The 22849-nt window shown below is 37.5% G+C and overlaps 1 protein-coding gene across 5 annotated transcripts in view; it reads right to left on the bottom strand.

Moving 5' to 3' along the window:
• Positions 1–22586, bottom strand: part of MICU3 (mitochondrial calcium uptake family member 3) — a 51117-nt gene extending 28531 nt beyond the window's left edge. For all 5 annotated transcript variants that reach the window (XM_058023993.1, XM_058023997.1, XM_058023994.1 and 2 more), the window contains exons 1-6: positions 22299–22586; positions 10018–10171; positions 6585–6616; positions 5705–5783; positions 2279–2326; positions 917–999 (exon numbers count right to left, since the gene is read on the bottom strand). In XM_058023993.1, coding sequence (XP_057879976.1) covers positions 917–999; positions 2279–2326; positions 5705–5783; positions 6585–6616; positions 10018–10171; positions 22299–22586 — 684 coding nt within the window. The remainder of the gene's footprint in view (positions 1–916; positions 1000–2278; positions 2327–5704; positions 5784–6584; positions 6617–10017; positions 10172–22298) is intronic.
• Between the last annotated feature and the right edge of the window lie 263 nt (positions 22587–22849).

Raw genomic sequence — 22849 nt, 5'->3', positions numbered from 1 at the left:
TTTAAATTATTATTGAATTTAATATTGAAAATTTATCACTATAAAAATGAATATCGAGTGGACAATTTAGAATTTTCAAAGATTTTCCCTCAAGTGCCAAATTATTCTTCATTCTCAAATCTCACCAACTTGTGAATTTTTCTTTTGAAGTCTGGGCTTTTTAAAACTGTTTACATTTCTAACCTGAAAAAAACAAACTCTGCTCAAATAAGATGGATTTACAGAACTGCTTTTTCCAAGCCATAAACAGAGTAAAGCTCTAATCTGAAAAATACTTTCATTCAAATTAGTAATGTAACAAAACCTTGGATGCAACCAAACTCCTGCCAAGTTCTAGGTCTCCTGCCATGTGTTCCAAAGCACATGGAAATCATTCAGGTCAAAGTCAGTTTCCCCTTCAGGAATATTCTCTGTAAAAAAACGTCACTGAACCCCACCTTAGCAAATTGCTTCAGCATATGGATTTCGGGGCTAAATTAGATAAATGTACAGTATGTTTCATTTCATTACAGATCTTGTCCAAAACAGATGATGGTGTCACATTAGGTCAGTCAATATTTTTGGGTCACTTGTGATTATCAGCAGAATGAACAGCAAAGTGAGGTGATCATTAGAGCAATTAAATAACTCTGCTAACCATTAAAACATTTCTATTACTTTAATAGCCTATCTATGACTACAGTAGCAATTAGAAGATACAGAATAAAAACTAGAATTAAGCTTCAAAAATAATTATATACAAGACTCCTGTGCACTCTAAGAAGGAGCTTCTATTTTCAGTTCACATTTTAAGAACTCTTTATACTAAATCAGGCAAATAACTACATTCAGTGAAGAATAGTAGATTATAATCTCACAACTATTGACATCATCACATTAGTTTCAAGATTACATCAAAAACTGCAAACATACATACCACTAAGAATTCCTTTTTGTCCACCATTTCATTGCCATCAGTATCGAACATGTTGAAAGCAATTCGAAAACCTGCATGTGGCTCTGCCAAATAAATGCCAAACATTCTATTATTTATTTTCTTGGAAAGAAAGCAAGTATAATACTCTAAGAAATTATTTGGTGTTCCTTCATAAAAGCCAGAACCTCAACTAATTTAAATCAGGATGTTTGTGTACATACTAAATGCAAATCATAACATCTGTAAAACAGTACAACCCATTTTATTCAAACAGAAGGCATGCTCACAAAAGTAGAAATAGAACATGAAATATTCAAGAATAATATAAAAGAGTGTTAGTTCATGGATAGAGTCCATTTTATATTGCAAACAGAAATATGTAGAAAATAAATTTTCTATGAAAACACAATGTTCTAAAAGACACTTTAAGAGATTTTGAAAAAAGGTACAGGACACAACTTCTGGTCAAAGTAAATGTTATGCTGGAAGACACTCAACATTTTCTTGTTTACATGCTTAGAGCCATTGAAATTTGAGATCAGGTCAGAATTTATTTCTGAAACGTGGTGACTTTGAAGGTAACTCTAAGTAAAGCCTTTAGGCAACATTTTGGGGATACCCACTGATTTGTACTATGAATGAATTATGGCCAAAAGTTAATTCAGATAACAAAGAAATTATGGAAGTGATGCCTTAGTGGAAGATACTAAGGGTTCAGGGTCAAGTTCCAGCTCTGATTCATAATAGGAATCCAGTTCATCTCCAAAAAAACCCCACTAATGAATCCAATAGAAATTATTTAATTACATGTAAATGAAAGACAAGTTAAATTCTTTGCTTCTTCCCAGAAAACACCTGTTACAACATTTAGAAAGTCTGTATCAAGATTAGTTTAGGTTATTTTAATTCAATTTTATGGGAGATAAAAGAATAATTTTTCAATTTTGTTAGTGTTTCTGGAATAAATACTTTATATTTTACCACTGACTCTTTGATTTTGCCCATTATGCACTAATTGATGAAACAAACCAGCAACAATGTGTATCTTCCTGTTCTCCCTGTATTAATTCAGGAAATTTAGCTACAAATTTTGTAAGAATTTCAAACAAGGAAATAAATTTAAGGTCTTAACTGGGGTTTAGCTGGAGCTTATGGCACAGCTTCATCAACAGCCACTAAAAGGTATTCTGGATAATAATGCATTTAAATAACGCATAACACAAGGTTCCAGAAGGCAAAAGAGGTTCAGAGGGACATAGAGATGCACAGTGTAGTTTTTCTATATGCAGGGATGGGAAGTGTAATTTAACACACAACAACACATTCAGAGCTTTGAAATTGTAAGGAATCTTTTATACTTACTTGTTAAAATACATAAGAGGAATAAATATTCTGTGTAAGATATCACACCTGAAGACAAAAAAAAAAAAAATAAAAATAAGCCATGTTAATTTCATCTTGCCTTCATATGCTAAACTTGAAAATATTAAATCTATATATATAAGGATAATTTTTTGTACACGTGCATATTTGTACATTCATACTTGTATGCATGTAACTATTTTTGGTCAAGAAATTATTGGTCTACAATATTCATCTATGGCTTGGGGCTTTTTGTTTGGGTTTGTATTTTAGGGGAAGAGTACATTAAACATGGCAAGTAAATTGACATTCAGTGGAGCATGGCTCATTAAAGAGAATCTGGATAGACTCTTAAAAGGTAATATAAATGATTTATTCAATTTTCTTTCCAAAAACCCCACCAGTAATTCATGATAATACTCTTTAACAGCATGAAAACATTCACTTTGAGAAGATTCTCAACATGCTTCCTCCTGATCACACCATTTGAATACAGGTCTTTATTAAGTGCTTTTTAAATGCATGTGCTATATTAACTGAAAACTTGATCTCATAGTTTTTTTTCTTTTTGCAAGATTACAAAAGGGAACCACACTGTGGAATGGCACTTCCTTTCCTCTTCAGAAGTGATTAAGGCAAAATTTAAATTAGAGCTGAAGTCAATACCCAAAGAGTATGTCTTGTACCATAAGTTGTACTTGTGCCTTTCTCTGGAGTAAGGGGTAAGGAGACAACCTTGCAGAATGTCCAGAGCAGCAATGAAGAGAAGCATCTCTTAGCTCAACAAGAACAGAAAACAGCTTGCAGCTCTGCCAAGAGCCCTTAGCTCCAATGACCTTTGAGGCTGAACTAGGGAAGCTTGTTCCTGGTTTCTAGCAAATTGGTTTTGTCGGTCCTCCAAAACCAGAAGTGTTAAGTCAGTCCACAATCTCAGATTATTTCAAAAGAGTGAAAAAAGAAGTATTTAGATGCCTGAGAGTAAAGATGTCTATCAGCTAGGATTTTCAAAAGTTGCTGGCTGTCTCCTTGATTTCAGTCCAAGTCAGGTGCAAAAGTTTTTCCAAAAACAGCCACATCTTTGGATGTTTAAATATCTTATTTTAAAATCTGACTTAACTGAAAACGTGACAAACTAGATAAGCAGTCAGCTGATTTTTTTGCACTGAAAAACTTGTACAATTAAAACTAAAAGCAATGTATCATTCATGTAGATTTTACTTCCATTATACTTCACATCCCATCTTTTGATCCAAGAGCAAATTTAAGTCTTCAGAACCAGTATTTTATTACTGCTAGTAGATATAGTTAGGAAAACTACTATGATTTTTTAATACCACCTACACCTCTCCTCAATTTACACATTATTGAAGATTAGTAATGATTAAATATAGGCATTTAAGTAACACATGCTCTATGCTTTATCTTCTCTATTTTATACAGTAGCCTGCAGAAATTAAGTTTTCAAAGGCCTGCTTGAATCTGTTTGGACAAGCACCTATCAAGAAATCAGATACCTCAAAGGTTCTCATTCACTGATGGAAAACATTGTTTAATAGCCAGTCAATAAATGTAAATATATATTTTTTTTTGTTTTTTGCTGGCACCTTCCTTGCTGTAAAACAGGAAGAATGTGCAATTGTCAAGTAGTCCATCACAGGTATGAAGAAAGCAATAGAAACAGCCCTGAAAGCCTTCTCTCCTTTTTTTTGTACTGGCAGACAGATAGTTCTGGTTGATTGCTCTGAGTGTTATGGGAGAGAGGCTCTGAAATGATGATTGAAGGGAAAGAAAAACTTACACTAGGATCAGAAAGAAGAGAAGGAAGGCACTCAAGGGAAAAACATAATAAAAACTTAAGGTCAGTGGGCATAAATCAGAGTGCCTCAGCTGAATTACATAAATCCACGGCAAAATAAATGGACATAGTATTTTGCTAATTGCTTTGTTTGTGCATGTTAAAAAAAAATTGTTAAGAAACAATAAAGATGACATCAGAGACTACATTATAACCACAGAGACCTGAATTCTATTACCATTTCTTTAACCAATTTAAACTATCAGTCATAAGACCCATCATATTTTCTTATACTTTTATAAAACTGGGCAATAGAATTCACTTTTTCATAAAACATGCTGAAAAGACATTCAAGTACTAAAGTCTAATACTAATTTTACCATCCTATTTTGACAGTTTGAGTCCTATCAATTCCATCAACTTCTGCAGGACTCCACTGGCAGAAAACTGGAATAAGATACTGTTGAATCAAGACTATTCATGTTGCAGACATTTTATTACAGAGTTAATAAGCAACATCTAGATACATTTTTAACTGATAATGTACTGATATAACAGATTCTGAGGTTGAATTTTTATGCAATTAATATTTCAAAAGTCAGCTGTATGCTGCAATTAATATATTTATGCAATTAATATTTCAAAAGTCAACTATATAGAAAGCAGCCTAGAGCAAAGAAGTACACTGAAATACAATGCAAAGATGTGCCAATTTCTGCCTCTCTGTGAGTGTTGGCTGTAGACTCAGGAAAAAAGAGTGTCTCCATGCAATAGAGAGCCTCCTTTGAGAGCAGTGTCCACACTACTTACTCCTTGAATAAATCTGAGCTGCATTTGAGTTATATTAACCAATTACATGTCTACCTTTGATTGGAATTCTGTTGCTGGTGTGCTTATTTTAAACACCCATAAAGTGCCCTTTTATAGCAAGTAGTTGTGTCTGCTTTTGAAAATATTTCAAATGCACCACCACACCTTTGCCACTCTGAATATAAGCAAGGAAATATGTAGATTATTTATTATAAATAGCTTTTAAATGTCTGTAAACCATCATTGTTTTATTTCCCTATGGTTTTTTTGTTGTGAAGGGTTAGACCTTATTAAGAAAGAAAAAAATACAACAGAGGAGACTGGAAGTGACCCTTGGCTCTTCACTTACAAATAGCGTGAGTTTTAAAAGCTATCAAAGCCCTCATCTGCAGAATTTAAAGGAATACATAACATTTCTGAAACTGTCTCTTTGTGTTGTGTACAAAATGCTTTTCCAGTGATATAAGACAGCACTACTGTCTTTAGAAATAATCACATTATTGAACCTATTGAAAAGAAGTAAAGAGATATTGTTTCTTTACTGGAATAGTCTGTCTATAGTCCAGATATCATTCATGGCAACAAATTGAACCTGAAATATTCAAACATCAGCTTAACAAACTCACAATCCCCAATCACTTAAAGAGGTTAGTTGGAAGCTGGCATCATTAAAACACTGTAGAGATTACATGGAACTTTTCCATGTTGTAAATTGTAGAATGCAATTTCTTTATTTTTGAAAATTGGACTCAGATTAAAGTATATCATCACAAAAAAAGTTAATAGCATGGTAATTTGGTTCAGGAAAATAAATTCTTCACCTTTCTCATTAAGATTACGGAAAAGTTTGGATGATCCTTTCCAAACTGGTGGTGTCTCCATAAGGATCTGATTCAGTTCCTAAAAAATAAGTTTTAAGAAATTTAAAAGCATATATTTCAGTATTTAATTAAGTAGTTATTAGATAATGATTTAATTCTAGTATATCAATATAAAAGACAAGGAACTGCATACAAATCTACCAGTTAATTGAACTTCAGTTACCACGATGATTTTGGAAGTACTCAAGCACTCCATAAATTTTTGCACACATGATTATTGCAAGAATTACCCATCTGCATGAATGCTAAGTTTTTGCTGAGCTGGAGAGAGACATGCAATGTATTTGTGGCTGAAATAACTCACCACTGCTCATATTGACTGAAGCCAAGGATAAGTCCCCCTGGATTTCAGTAAGGTTTTCATACAAAATCTGAGCAACTGTTCTTTTAAAACACTTGACCTGAACTAAAGAAAACTTCACCCGTGAATATAATGTACTTTACTTAAAATGCAGGGAAACAGACAGGGGCCTTTTGAACTTATACAAATGAAAAAAAAAAAAAAAAAAAAAAAGAGGCCCTTGAACACCACAAAAGGGAGAGAGTGGCATAAATATTTCAGGCAGATTTGGATACACCTATTACATCTAGACACTAAGAAATGCAGTCAGGTATAGACTGAGGGAGAAACTGACAGATGATTAAATCAGTAAATTCACCAAAACAGGCACCGCAGCTAAAGTATTTGAAATTCTGGATTCACCTGAGGCTGAAGGGACAAAAATTAAGGAATTAAAGTTTCCTGTGCCTCTACATTTACATCAAAAAATTCAACTACCAAAATGTATGGTTATAAGACCACACAGGAATTATTGCTCACCTGCTTTGACAGTGATCGCCACTTTTTAGCATCTGCAAAAAAAAGAAATTGTTATGAATGCACAGGAATTTAATTATGCCAATGTCGTGTTATAAAAATTGGGCTACATCTATACTGTGTTTTCTACACAAAGAATTATTTTCCTTACTTTATGAGCGTAATTGTCTTTATGTTATTAAAAAACCCTTTAGCTTAATACATACCTAAAGTCCTAACTTTAAAGAACCAATTCAGATGTAGTTATTAATCCAACTCTGCTTCAATGAAGGAAAAGACCTTCAACCTCCAAAATATGGATATATTTTAAGGATTTAAAACATTTAACAGGAAACAGAGGGCATTCATGCTAACCCCTGGTAACAATATTCTGAAATTATTATTTAGCAGCAGTAGTATAAAAATGCAAATTGTAAGGAGACCTGGATTACGATTCATGCTTCACTGATACCTTTTAAGGCAAATACAGAAAAAAAGCCTTTGAAACTACACCAAGTGCTAAGACACCCTTCATCCCTTCCTACTATCTCGCATTCCTTTTCCAGCCTCTGTCAGGCTCAGTTCTTTGGTAGCTGTAACTGAACAAGAGTTGTCCATAACCATTCAAGAATTCAAAACTTAAGGCTCATCACCACATTCTCAAGACAAATATTTTTACAGATTCAATGTTATGATAAGGCATTGTGAATATTAGAATTCACAAAGGTCCAGAAATTAGCATTTTATGTGGTCAACTCCGTAACAAATTTTGGTAGGTAATAGCTTCTTTTTGAAGAGCAAAAGACGCTTTGTTATTAGAAATCCTTTACTCATAATGAACTTCATGCACCATTAAATAATTAAAACAATACACAAGCTACCTACTATGGTCTTCCATCAATTCATGGTTAGAAATTGACTGAAATTTTAATTTTATATCTTGGTAAAGGTTTACACCAAGGCTGTTGACAAATTTCACTCTAACTATGGTGAAGTTATATCATGCAACATCGTAGCATGAGCTAACAGATTTTTCTTACAGCTCAGCATCAAGCTAAATTTACTATAGTTAGCACAAAGGGGAAAAAATATATTTCATCTTCTCTTAATTTGCTTTCTCAATAATTAACATATATTCAGATTATAATGACTCTTAAAAATAATGTATGTTCCCAAATGAAAGCCTGCACCATAAAGGCGGAAACAAGTGAATGACAGCAAGTCATAATAACAAGTTAATTTTTTTTGCAATGAATGCCTGGAGTAAAAAGTTACATTTTATAAAAGAAAACACACTCTTACCATATTAATTAGTGTTTAATCAAAAAAAGGAAGTGAACACTCTCTTGACTTTTGTAGGGTTTACATGATTTCCAAAGTAAACCAATCACAATAGACACACTCACTCCATCACAAATATCATTCAGGCTTAACATTATTAGCTTTTCCATAAAGCAGACATAAAGAGATTCTATTATTATACTTCAAAGGGAATTTTTGCTTTTTGACAAAACTCAAGACCTTTCTAGTCTTCATTCATAAAAACCCCAGGTATATATTCTTTTTTTATTATGCAAAATATAGATGGTCCAGTACATCAGCCTGAATGGACCCAATCATATAGAACTTGCAAGTTATTTATAAAACGATCCCAAAAGTAAAAAATAAAATGTTTAGAATGCATCATTAGAAAAAATCCTTCCTTAAAAGTACTACTTTCAACAGAGCAAGACAGAAAATTGACGTGCCCAAGAAGACAAATGGCACTTTGGCAATGCTGCAGTACAAAGGTTAAAATTACCATAGTCAGAGATGAGAAGCTGGATGTGGCAATCTGTGGGTCATCTATTTCAGCTATTACTTCCTATTTATCAGCCTTCTGTCTCAATTTCCCAGACAACATGACCTGCACTAGAATGAAGTGATCTACTTCTACTTAACTGTAATCCTTTAAAATAGTTATGTCAGCCATGTAATCTCTGATACCACAAAACCTAAAAGACACCCAGGTTAATTTTGCTTTTGGTCTCAGAGGTGAACTGGATGAACAGAAAGGATTTTGATAGAAACAATGTTTGCTACACTGAATTCAGAAGGGTGCCTGACTGTGCAACTCCAGATCTCCTCCTTTTCCATGAGACACACAGAATGTCCTTATGAGCTTAATGATTTTTGGTTTGGTTTTGTTTTTAAAATCTAAATACTTGCTTTGTGAGAGGAGGAAGCAGAAAATTCATCAGCATGAAAAAATATTAATAGCAAACCATACATATAGTGTGGTCTAGCCAATCAAACTGTCATAAAACAGAGTTAAACCAAAACGTTTTAATGATGTCCAGCACATATAGCACAAATGTTTCATGACCATACACAGTGAAACCCAACTCCACACTAACAAAAAAGGGAAGAATTGAAGTTGTGAGCAGAGGAAATAGATAAAAAGTGCTGATATGTATTTGTATTAACTTGTGTGATAAGCAATCTGCTTCCTCTCTTTTAACTGCAAAGCAAAAAAAAAATTGCTTTCTGGTAAGAGTTTCAAAGTTTTGCAAGTTTTCACCATCTAAGCTCTATCTTCTGTCTTCACTGTTACAATGAGATTATATCTTTATTCAAAAGTTACAGAAGTTTTGATCACTGATGTGCCATGACTGAATTCTTTACTCTTGTTTGGTTACTGTTAACAGAACAAAAGGGAAAAATCCAACATCTGCAAAGAATTTTAAGAAAACTTAAGGTGGGTGATTATACATGTCACACCTGAGCAAAGATATTCCCATTCTCCAGAAATTCTGTGCTGCTACCAATGCACGGCAAGCCTGAGGGCCAGGAAATCAAACTAGAGCAAAAAGGGATCACCTTACTATTTAGTCACTCTTTGATAATTAAAGCAAAGATTTTACAACAAATGACCTAAAGTTGATAGTTAATTTTACAATAATTAACACATAGTACTAACACTGGCAATGTTTAAGTGTAGAAAGTTGATCCCCTGGGGGACTATAACTCCGACTCAAAGCACGTTATTTAGCGTGTTATTTATCATATTTCTAAATATGATGCAGTTATATCATATTTTAGCCTTTTAGAAAATGTGTATGTTGCCTGCTTACAGAGAAACTCCACAAAAGAGGAAGGACGAGTTGTACAGCAATACAGGCCTGCTCAGAAAGAAACTGTGTCAGTGCAAATGGCAGAAATTAGCTTGCCATCTTTCATGACTATTGAGCTGTTTGCAACCTTTAAGACAAGAATGTTTAACTAGCATACAGATGTTTACAATCTAGTAACAATCAGGACACTCTTTGCATGCACTTGGACACAATTAAAATTCTGAAGATGCAGCAGCTTTCTTCTACAACCAGAAACAGAAGTAGGAATCAAAAGCAAATGGGAAAAAACCATGCACCACAGACATTTTCCCCAGCAGTTCTAGCGTCACAAAGCTCCTGCTTACGTTTGGGTTCATCACTGGTAACAGCCTGGATGAAGTCGTGGGGAGTCATGTACAGCTGTCCTTCAAATTCCAGACTGGCAAACCTACGAAACCGCTGCTCCCGCGGAGTTGCATAAAGGTGCAAATCTTCCAGGTCTGATCTGCTGTCTGCAATCTTCAGAGACAGAAGGACACAGTTTCAGTCTATGGAAAAGGTTCTGATTTACAATTTTTTATGTACTATTTACAATTGCCACATTCACCATAAAGGAACTGTAACTGTAAAAGTGATAATTCAAAGTCAAACATATCCAAGTATTTTTCTATGGTAAGAGCTGAAACTACAATTGGGATTTCACTGCTAGAATTTTCAGTCTTCTACAACTTTAGCAACAATATTTGGGTATTGAAATTGGTGGTACTACCCAACCTCAGAAGAAAAAATTCAAATAAGGAGAATTTCGGCTCCTGAATCAGAAGAAGGGGAACTTTAACTCAAGGAAATCATTGTAACTTCAGCAGGCAGACTTCCAACAACCCTGCCAGAACTACTCCAGTTTTCTGATAGTTCCAGAAGAGAGCAGAGTAATACTTTTTCTATATTGCTTCTTAATATAGAGGGCAGCTGTTGATAGTAATAGGCCTCCGTAATATGATCCAGTGTAAAGCTACCATATCTGTGGGAACTGAAGAGGAGAAGAGCATAATTATAATTCCAGAGTTATGAAAGTATAATATAGCATTAGGTTCAAATATTATGAGAGCCTGTGTCAGGAGTTTCTGGTGTATTTCCCATCCAGCTAATTTAAATTGAAACTTAGTAGTACAAAACTGTAAATGTTCTAAATTCTCACATCTTTCTGTGGCACTGCCAAACCTTTAATAGAAAATATGCTACTGCTATCTGAAAACTCTTTTTAGACCATAATGAGGCAAATTCCTCTGTGGAATCATTATCTTGAAGAAAATGTAAGTATCAACATTTTTTCAGAAATGAAGAAACCAAACCCAAACTGATTCCTAGAAGGAAAAGCAAGGTAACTTCTCCCATTATGTTGAAATAGGAATGCAGCATCTCATCAATGAAATCTCCCAAGTTGCTCATTATTCCTGTCATTTAATACAGTATTCCTAAAATTCTCCATCTGTCTAACTATGGAACACAGAATTTAACTAATGTTATGGTTTCTTTTAACAACTAAGAAAACCAACAAATGCACTTTATTTTTCAGAGAGGCATCTAAACCCAAACATAATTGTAAGATGTTTGCAGTGGCTGTCCACTTAGAGATAACTGTTCTCATATAGAAACACAAACTGGTTTTCCAAAGCCTTTCTAAGAACAGATTACAGATTTCAGCAATTAGAAGCAAAGACACATTTATACCAAGAAGTCAAAGACCTGGGCTCACTTTTCTTCAGCTTTTCAAACAACATTCTTAAAAAACAAAAGATTGATGAGACTACTGCAGTCAAAATTTTATGGCCTCAGTTGTAATTAGGAGATTAAATTAGATTTGTAGAAGTGAAACATCAAAAATTAATGCGTCTAGAGGAGGTCAAACACTTTTTATTTGGAAAAAAAATGTTTTATAGGGAGCCTTACTACTTAATAACTTATATAGGACATTTTAACCAGGCTTCTATAAGGACAAAAGACTATTGACTGTGTATTTCTCTTTCTATATTTCTCTGTCTCTAGTTCTTTTGAAATCATTGCTCCATGTGTGCATGTATGAAAATGTTTTGCTCAACAGACGAACCTGTCAAAGAAAGTAAGATTAAGAGAAAGGTTGATACAAAAATTTAATTTTTAGTAGACTGTTCTAAAAATATTCTGCACTCCTGCTTGAGAAGCAGCTCTAAATCCGGGCTCCATGTTTTTTATAATTTTCAAATGATTAATAATTAAATATAGGGAGAAAAAGACAGTCTAATAGCCAGACCTACAAAGTCATTTTAAAATGACAGAAAGAAGCAGAATTCTTTTCTAATGTACCCACATGCAAGACAAAATATTTCTGTCCTACCTCACTGTTTGAATATTTTGGTGTTACTGATCCTTCAGCAGTCCAGTGGCATTCAAACTATGCATTCATGTGGGAAATACACAAGTGAGTTGTTTTGATAGAACTTGTAGTGACACAACTGATTATCCCTGTATTTGAAGTTTAATAATCTATCTCTTTTTTTTGAAATGTATGTTATCACTATTAGAAACATGCTTGTGAATACAGTCAGGTTGTAAACACGAGTAATAAGGCAATATTTCTGCAAAGTCAATTTTCAGAAAAGAAACAGCTTCCAGGCCATATTACACACATTGCATGTATAATAAATTGTAATAAGTCACAATCAATCATACACAATTACAGAAATCTCCAGATAATGTAACTCTCAAATATCATTTCAGTTTTGATCACTGTCAGTATTTAGAGAGCATGTTGAGATTCTTGGCTCTCAAGAAATTCTCACTGTCTCAGGTACTACTGCTTAATATTTCGCTTGAGACGCTCAGAAAAATATTTGCTAAATTCTCAGACACATATTTCAATATTATCTTAAGGACTCTATGCTACTACAAGTATAAAATAACACGCTGCAAACATGGAATTTTAAAGACATGCTTAAAATTTATGCATGTCAGTACTCAGGTCTGCAAAGCCTTAATTTCTGCCTTGTTTTTCAATCCAGTTTCCCTCTGACTATATAGCAATGCCAGTATTTCATGCTCTGGCTCAAAATCATGGTAACCTGATATGAATATTGCCTGCTCCCACAAATAGGAGTACTGCCCTAAAGGCCAATACCTGCATGACCTCGCTCTGGTGCTTTGTGCTCACTTTTCCAGGTGTCAAACTGGATAAGGGAACTGCTCTGACTGAGAACTTTTCTATTGGTGGTGTTATTTTTAAGTCAGATAGATGCCTGGGTCTACCCATGAAAACAGTTATTTGTTTCAAAGCCTAGGCCACAGGAGCTTGCAGATTATGGAAAAAGAAAATACCACCTGTTCCAGCAGCAAGCTCCACCTACATCAAGTGAGGGAAAACGGTGGGCTTAAACTTTATTTTGAACTTGGTGGTTTTATCTGAAAGAATTAAAACAACTTATTTCAGCTATTGATCCAACAGGAATACAAATAAACGTAATCAAAGCTTAATACGTATTGGATCACTGGTCCATACACTAAATGCCCAAATAAAAGCAAAGTTTGGCTACAGAAGACTCCAGGCACACAATCAGCAAACTGACAAATAAAACTTTCTTTGGAAATAATATTATTTTTAATCCAAATTTCTTTTCAGAGCTTTATTGCTTCTATTACACTTAATAATTTATGTATCATACACAACATTTTCTCTTGTAAAAGCTGTAATTACTGAGAAGTAACAAATATTCTAATTAAAAAACAGGACATTCTAAAGTATTATCTCAATTTACACTTCTTCAGGCATTCATTTAAGAAATTGATCTCAACACATAACAATGAAGCATCTTCTGTTTTCCTCAACATTTGCAAATGTTAACGCAGTGAGCCAAGTATGAAAATCTTAGTGACACTACCAATTGCTCTTGATTGATTTATTTCATTATTTCACATTTATGTCCATCTTGGGCAATCTTACTGTAGCAATGGATACAACGGGCACATCTCCAGTGAGGACAGGCTGAGAGAGTTGGAATTGTTCAGCCTCAAAGAAGCCAGGGAGACCTTAGAGCATCCTACCAGGACCTACAGGGTTTTTACATGGACAGGTAGAGATGGGACAAGGGAGAATGGCTTTAAACTGAAAGAGGGTTGAATAAGATTAGATCCTAGCCAGATATTCTGTACTGAGAAAAAAAGAATGGTGGTCAGACAGCACAGGTTGCTCAGAGAAGCTGTGGATGCCCTGGAAGTGTTCCAGGCCAGGCTGGACAGGGCTGTGAGCAACCTGGTCAAGTGGAAACTGTCCCTGTCCATGGTAGAGGAGTTGGGAACTAGCTGATCTTTAAGGTCCCTTCCAAACCATTCTTTGAACAAGACACAGAAAGCAGGTGTTGAATACCTCAGGGAAGGTACTGTTGGTGAAGGAGTGAACAAGATTCACTAAGTTTCAATTTCTATTTGAAGTTTCACAAGCTTATCCAGACTAAATCTCTCTGTGCCTAGCAAGTCTTTTCAAAAACTTTCATGAAAGCACATCTCTCTGACAAACAAATGAAGGCAGATTTTTTTATGCTACATGTTTACTAATCCTCTTGGCAATCATGCCTACTAACTACTATGATCTTGTATCATGTTACAATACTCTGTCTTTTACAAAACAGACAGCCCCATTTCCATCACACAGAAAGTCACAAATATTCTAATAGCAGTTTTACCTTAATTATAGGCATAGTTGCTTATCTCTGGTTTACCTGCACGTGTACACTGACCTGCTTTAGTAGAAATATAGGGGGAGAAATTCCACAGCTAAAACCAAGAATCTAGCTGGTAGACAAACTTTCCATCCTTTCAACTTCACAGCTCAACAAGTCAACAAAAAGAGGCAAGACTGAAGCCTATAAGATCTCATGAACGATATATCATCTTTTCGCTTTTCTCAAAAAATTTACGTTTTAACCATTGGAAAGAAACAAATTATGGTTATCATCTTTCTGTACTTCCTTCCTCAAACTTTTGTAACTTGTTACTCCACATTTCAGCCCATCTTCCTGTGCCATACTCTTGCAGGAGGACTGTAGAGAGAACACAGCACCTGTTCTGAGTGTTTAAATCAGCTGAAGAGAAAAAATTATCTTGGCCTTTATTCCTGCTGATCCCTAACACAGAATTGCATATACACACTCCTAATTCTCCCATGGAGGATATTTCAACGTCCTTTTAAAAATTGATTTAAAAGATTCAACAATTATATACAAACCACACTTGGACAAAGGAAACAGAGGGAAACATTTTTTATTGAAACAAAGAAAGTAAAAATTAAATTGAAGACCAAGTAGTAATTAGGAAGGATACTTCTCTGAAGGGAAAGCATCATTCTTCAATTGGGTGAGCTGTCGTTGCCAATCTGTGCTACAAACATATTACAAATAGCCTAAAATATCTGTGAAAGGCCTCAAAAGTCTCAAATTTATTATGAAAATGAAAATATGATGATAATGATTTCTCACTAACATGTTTCAATGACTTAATATAATTACTAAAAACTATTTTCTGCAAGTATTGCATTTAAAGAGGGCCACCTAAAGCTCTATTTATAATAATATCACCACGTGTGTCACAAAGCAGTAGTCCTTTAGAGAGAGTTTCTGGCACTTTTAAGTCAATCAACTTTGAAAGCATTCCCTACAGAATCTCCTCAGTGACACTTCGCAGCAAAAATTGAGTGAAGAAAATCTAGACTTTTTATCAAGCAAATTCAGGGCTCAAAACCCATTTTGGGTTCTCATTTTGAGTTCACCTTTCATGTGCTGTGTCTATCAGTAGAGACAAGTCAAAATGCCCTGAAAATCCGGTGTTCTCACCAAAGGTCTCCATGCATTCCCTGAAGTTCCTTGAAGCACAGGCTAATCTATTTCTGGTCCCATATCCATGTTCATTCACCAGCTGTCTTACCTTGGGAACATTTCCTTTCAGAATTTGGTAAAACATGAATCAACTGGTACGGCCTTCCAGTGAAAGCCATGCAATAAATCTACATTGTCATAACACAGTGCAAGGCCTAACACAGGGCACATTGTGACATTGAAATAGCTAAAACTTTGTAGTACTTATGACACTGAATGATCTGAAATATCAAAAAATGGCAGTAATATGGGCCAAATTCACTGGGAGTAAAGTGCAGAAGATAAAGCAGTACCTCATTATTCTTTTTTATTAAAAAACACAAAAGAAATGTTCTTCATCAAGTGTGAGTCTTGTGTAACGTTAGGTCAGTAATCAGTAAGTTTTATTCTGTGACAAAAGATCTAGTTTTTTCATAGAGGTAAGCTTAAATGCCAGATACACGATTTTTGGAAATTAAAGAAGTAATCTGCAAGAATCCATTGCTGAAACCCAGAATAATCCTCTAATTACCAGATTCTGAGAATATCCACAAAAAATGAAAAATGTTTTATAGAACAAATAGTTAAAAATATATATTCTGTGTGTGCATGTGAGGCAAAAAGCTCCAAGAGGATCACATAAAATCTCACAACTTTATTCCAAGTCAAATCAGTGTTCTCTTGCTTTGTCCAACTGAGATAAAGGAGAGTCTATTTTAGCTGAAGAAGCCAACGTTTACTACTAAAGATATATTTTGCTTACAGTCAAAAATATGTTTGCTACAGTAGTTTAATCTATTTCAAGTGATTTCTTTGAATTTTTTGTTTGCAAAGTAATCTGTCTTCCATCAATGAGAATCTGTGCAAATTATTAAAATAAAAAGGTTTTCAAAGCAATGCTGTTTCTAACTTCCTTCGTTTATATTTGACTTCAGGCTTATTTAATATGCTCCCATGTAGATAAAAGTAGCACAATTCTGTTTTCATGCTGGGTGGCCAAAAGGTTAACAGTGTGGGAAAATCCCAAAGTAGACAAAATTGTTTTGATGCTTACTGAAGTTGTATTTCTAGCAGACTACTTAGATGTAGTACAGCCAACAATTCTGTTAGTTGATCCTGCTTCATTCAGATAAGGAATTTATTATATTATTTACAAGCATAGGAAGCTGGAATGTGTTTAAAATGCTGTAAAAAGGGCCACGTTCAGATATAACTCTGGCACAGGAAATCCTTGGGGGAACAGTGTAACTGATATAGCAGTCCTTGTGCATTAGTTTCACAGGGGACCCATAGTCAGCATGTACATCCAGCCCCATATGTTCATATGTTTCACTGCATGCAACACCAAAACACACTAGTAGCTGGATCTGTCCATCCCAAACATGAGCCATCCATTTTTAACATCAGAAATGAAGTAAAAGGTAAAACCTTCCTTGTCCTTCAGCATGGCTCTCACCACAGCTGGCAAGCAGTATCCTTCTCAAGATTATGCTGATCAGGAACTTCAGATGGGATCAGCCAAAGAGCAAACCATCTTCATGCATTTGGCAACTGCCCTATGGCATGAAATGCGCAATACTTATGAAATAGCATTTGCTGCAAGTGGCTTTTGGAAAAGTGATCCTTATGCATCTTTTGGAACAGCATCCTCTGAGTAGGCAGGAGAGCCTCCTCCCTAGGGGAGCTTCCCTTACTTTTTGGAGGTAAAGTTTTGTTCTTCATTTCACAGAGATGGAAATACATGATGTAATGCACTCAGAAATGTGCTGCTACGAAAACACTTGACCCTTTGATTATTTTCACAAAGTGGGAGTTTGACAGTACTGCTGAGATACTAGGGAAAACCCCTTTGGAAACACCCAAGCTATAAAGCTTTCTTCTCCTGGAAATTAATGTGCCTTCAAGAAATGTGAAGTACACAGCCTGTGTCCATCTCTCCTTGCCCTTCTTTAGATTCCTAAATCATCTCTGAAGGAAGTGATTCACAGACCATATCCCCAAAAACTAGAGAGAGGCCTGGAGTTCCCTACCTTCACATAATGACAACATGATTCCATAGAAGGCGCTCAGGAGGACAAAAATGCATCATTGCTATTTCCAAGACAATTTTAGCAAGTTTTGCTAATGACCCTGAACTTCTGGAAGTAAGGAACTGGAAGACAAATATTAACTCCTCTGAGGAACTCTGTCAAAACAACCGTTCTTCCAAACAGATTCTTGCTCTGCATAACCATCTCCTAAACTTTAAAGGAGCTGTCTGCTAGCAGAGCTCTCCCAGTCTTCACCAAAACCTTCAGACACAAAACTAGGAGCTCTGAGTGCAGAATTTTACTTTGGTTCTGAAATGTTCTGCGGCAACACCCCTGGAATTAAAACTGCCAGTTTATTATAGTGTCCAAGACTTCACTCCAAGTAATCATATATAAAGCCCTTGGGTCCAGAGTTATTCTCAGAAAGCATCTGGGAAATTAATCCTGTAGGGAGCTTAGCTTCATGCTGCTTCTGCAACAAACCTTACTTTCCACCAGAACACCTCAAGTGTTATGCTTGGTCAAGCAAGCATACTTCTACACTGATCCCACAGTCTTTGTCTGATCAAATAGTCTGTCACACCACAGACCCCACGTTGGTGACACATTCAGAGCTTACCTGACTTTTGGCAAACAGCATTTTCTTACTTATCTGTACATAAACTCACAACTCTGTTGCTCAGCAGGTTTCACACTTCAACAACTTTACAGAACACGGAGACAGATAGGCAGACCATTCTGACACTTTTGACATTGCTTCTCTACAATTCTCACAGTGTCACATACACTTTTTTTCCCAGTTAGTCTCAAATGATATGATTCATTTCTGAACTGGTTAAAAAGGTGTCCCATCAACATCAGTGTAATCATTACTATTAGTCCTGGAATCCAAAACTCCTTTTAAAATTTCCTGGCTCATAAATCCTAGAAGACAAAGTAGTAAGACAAAGCAACCAACTATCAAGATATATTATACCTTTATACACTTAAATATTCTGTCACTACTGCCAAGCATTATTTCAACTCAGTGACAGAATCTGAAAAGTCAGCTGTAGGGATATTAACTGGGACTAGCATAACTCTCAAAATACTTTCACAGGCCATATGAACAACATGTGGAAGCAGGTGACCTGGCAGAAAAGACAGTTGTTCTTTGAGAGTCAATATGTAAATTAAGTTAACTCCTGTTTTTTAGTGTTTGGGAGTATCAGAAAACTATTCTGCTGTCCACTGGAGCTGCCTGGATGAAACAAGAAGGCCACTTCACTCATTAAACTTTTAGAAAAATTCCTCTGAGGAAGTAAAAAAGACATATGGGAGTTCAATACCAGGCATTGTACTGATTTTGACTGCGACAGTTAATTTCCTTTGCATCAGCTGGTAGGGTGCTATGTTCTGGATTTGTGACCAAAAGTGTGGATAACACAGAGATGTTTCAGCTGTTGCTGAGCAGTGCTGGCACAGTGTCATGGCTCATCCTCCTTCTCACATTGTCCCACCACTGAGCTGTCTGCAGGTGCACAAGAAGCTGGGAGGGGACACAGACGGGACAGGGGACCCCTACTTACCAAAGGGAGATTTCACACCATACAATACTTGTGCTTGCTAATAAAAGCTTTGGGAAGACACAGGAAATGGACACACACATTCAGTGCATTTGTCTTCCCAGGTCTCCATTACCTGTAATGGGGATGGCTGAACACCTGCCTGCCCACGGGAAGCAGTGAATAAACTCCTTGTTTGGCTTTATTTGCATGGCTTATTTTCCTTTCCTTCTGTGGTCTTTACTCTTCTTGTTAACCTGTCTCTATCTCAACACACAAGTTTACTCACTTTTACACCTCCAGTCTCTTTCCCATCCCACTGCTACAAGATGAGGGAGTGGCTGTGTGGCACCATGTGGTGCCTGCTGGCCAAGGTTAACCACAACGCTACAGGGGAGACAGCTGTAACTGCCCTGGGCATCTAAACACTCTACACTGTGACACTGACTTCAGTTTGTAACTCTGGTAACCTTTACAAATGAAATTATCCATCGTCAATTAATGCTTCAGAATGGATTTAAAAAAAAAAATTAACAGGAAATCTATGGCAGGACATAGATTTCCTCCCCAGAACATTTACAAAAATGTTAAGACTCTCTGTCAAGAGAGTTTATACAAATCCATATATTACAGCTGTCTTAAAGGAAAGAATTCCAGGTTTTGCAAGGGCTAGTCCCTTTACTGTCAGTACCGGGGTCTCTTTTTGTGGTTATTCTGTCCCCCAGGGGTGATGCAAGAAACATTTGGAGTAATTGCTTTGACCAGCTGCTGAAGATCTCCATACCAAGACACTGGCAGCAGAGACACCATTTCTACTTCCAGTCATCTAAGTAAACAGCATTTGGGAACAGCATGCTCCTAGAGGAATGATTAAAGAAGAAACATGTAAATGAAAATACTAGAATGAAGTAGAAGAGTGTGGCTTGGATTGAGGGAGGAAAAAGAAAAGCCACTGCATGATTTGCTTTGGTGGAATGAAAAACAGCCTGAGACTGGAAATGAAATTGGGAACTAGGGAAATTTTAAAAACTAGAAAACTCCAGAAAGCAGTGCCAGACCTTATGCATCAGAAATAAGGAAACAACCAAAAGTAGCTGGAAAGGATTCCAAGACACTTGAGCCTCGTCATTCTTTGTTGGTCAGTAGCTGACAAAACTGTAAAAATATCCTAGCAAAACACGCATCACAGCCCCATCAAACTCATCTATACAGAAGCTGCAGGTTATCATTCTCCAATGATTGCTCCAAACACACTTGACAGTACATCCAAGAGCTCCAACCTTAATCCTAGTAAGACTGACACCTGTATAACTTGTCATGACAGAATTTTCTACTTTCAAAGTTATCAGACCTTTTAACTCTTACACACTATTAAAGTTGAAAGCTCAGCACTCAAACTCAGGAATTAAAATGTTACTGCCCCTCAGGCAACACTAATTCAGCCTTCTAACAAAGGATGTTACAATACAATACCACTGCGGAATACCATGAAGACCATTCAACACAATTTGAACACTTGCATCCATTTTTCCATCTCTGAAGATGTTTCAGAAATCTGTATTGAAAGAGTTGGTGCTCATCACAGGTCTAGAGGGCAATTATAAATGGATAACAGATAGAGCTCATGGTCAAACTACTCATGGTAGTTCCCTGTCTAGATTCAATTTCAAACTATGGTCTTTCCACACAAGCCATTCTGTGGAACAAGAGTCAATAATAGAAAAAGCACAGGAACCCATGACCTCAGACCAAAAATTTCACAGCTCTTTGATCCTCATTTTTAGGAGGCTTTAATTGAAATGATATTTTTTCAGGAACCCTGAGTACCTAGGCATGCAATTGGAAATCAATTAGACTAATAATTCAAAAATAAAAGCCAGCAACATAAAACTAATATTCTCAGATATCAGTCCGGATTTAGTCCACACAATTTGACTGGACATATTTCAAGTTAGTCATTCAAATTTTCTTCTATGCAAATAGAAAACCAAATTAATTAAGAGCCTTATGCCATACAGGAGCAAGGTGCTTCAAGGTAGTTACTGCCTATATCTATGTATACCTATTTTTCTAAAAAATTAGGTATATATAGGTATTACATTTTCCAATTATTTTTTAGTTTTACATTAATTAAAATATAAACTTAGTTCTTAATTTTCAACCTCAATGCTTTTATAGTGATGTGTGTGAAAATTCATAACCATACATCCCAGCAAATTCACTGACTTTCAAAGGTACAGCAGCAATACTTCCTTTTAAAGAAAACTGACCATTAAGACTGGCTAAGTAAAACAATGTAAAGTTCCGTCAAATCAAAACTATGAAAAACTGAAACAGTTTGTCTTCAGCCCTCTGTGCCACAGTAACACACTCCAGACACAACACCACGAATAACCAAAAAATCAGATTCAACTTCCCTTCATAAAGGATGCCCCCAACAGAATCTGTCTTTGAGCTAACAATGCAGGGCTAAAGGGTGAACAACATTCATACCCAGGCACAAGGCCTCCTGTAGAAATGTAGATCCTGTTCTCAAAGACAGTATAAAATAAACTCGGCATAGAGAAAGCAGGCCATTTGCACCACTGACTTCCAGTCTTAGCAGATGCCATTCTGACAAACTGCCTCATCACAGCCCTTGACATTTCAAATGAAAAAACCCCCAACCCTATGATTACCATATATTAATTACATAGGCTGCGATGCAGGAGTTCATCCTTATCACAGGAAACTTCATTTTCCAGGTGAACATCAACTGTTCCTTGTTAGCCCTGGTTACTCAATCGCTCTTTTCGCTGAACTGGTCGAACTGAACCGTTATTTGTCACAATGCTGTCACTTCTTAGAAAGTCCAGAGTAAACCTTTCACTCTACAGGAAATTTTGTATTAGAAACGTAACTGTCCCAAGCACAAATCGAAACTCGGGGTTTGCGCTGCCAGGAGCTGTTCCATTTGCAAACCAGCGTTTTCCATTAAAGAAAGACTCGGCCAGGACAGCGCCGGAGGCGAGACGCAGGGCTCGCGCAGCGGTGACAGCCGGGCCCGCTCTCCCATGGCTGACGGCCCCTGCAGGGGCCCGGCCTCGCCTCCCGGCCCGGGCTGGCCGCACGCAGGGTCACCTCTGCGCCACGGCCCGGGCAGCGCCCTGCCGGTGAGCGGCTCCCGCGAAGGAAGGGGCGCGCACACACCTACCGTCGCCGTCTCCTTGGCAGCGGCCGCCACGGGGATGGGGAGCAGCGCCCGGGCCCCGCCCGGCTCGGCGGCCGCCGGCTCCCGGGAGGGCTCCCGCCGCCGCTCGGACAGCCGGTACCCCGCGAGCCCGGCGAGAGCCGCCCCCGCCGCCGCCCAGCCCAGCTCCCGCCGCCACCGCCGCGGCCCGGCCGCCCCGGCCCCGCCGCCCCAGAGCCGCCGGGCCGGCGGAGCGCCGGGCGCGGGCCCCAGGCGGCGGCGCCAGCGCAGCAGGGAGCGCAGGGCGGCCATGGCCCCGCTCCGCCCCAGCGCCCGGCGCACCGAGCCCCCGGTGCCGGCACAAGCCTCGCGAGAAGCGGGGAAGGGGTGGGGAACCGAGCGGGCCCCGCAGTCCCCGCCCCGCGCCGCCGCCGGGCCGCCCGCGGGCGCTGCTCCCGGGGCGGGCGGCGGGACGGGCCGCGCCACAGGCGGGGCGCGGCCGGGCCGGCGGAGATGCGAGGCGCCAGACCCAACGCGGGGACCCGGCGCGGAGCTGGGCCGCGCAGTGTGAGCCC

This window comes from Melospiza georgiana, chromosome 5 (genome assembly GCF_028018845.1).
Source record: "Melospiza georgiana isolate bMelGeo1 chromosome 5, bMelGeo1.pri, whole genome shotgun sequence".
In the NCBI taxonomy this organism is placed as follows: Eukaryota; Metazoa; Chordata; class Aves; order Passeriformes; family Passerellidae; genus Melospiza; species Melospiza georgiana.
The sequence above is the reverse complement of the archived record's forward strand: the minus strand, read 5'-3'. Positions and strand labels throughout refer to the sequence as shown.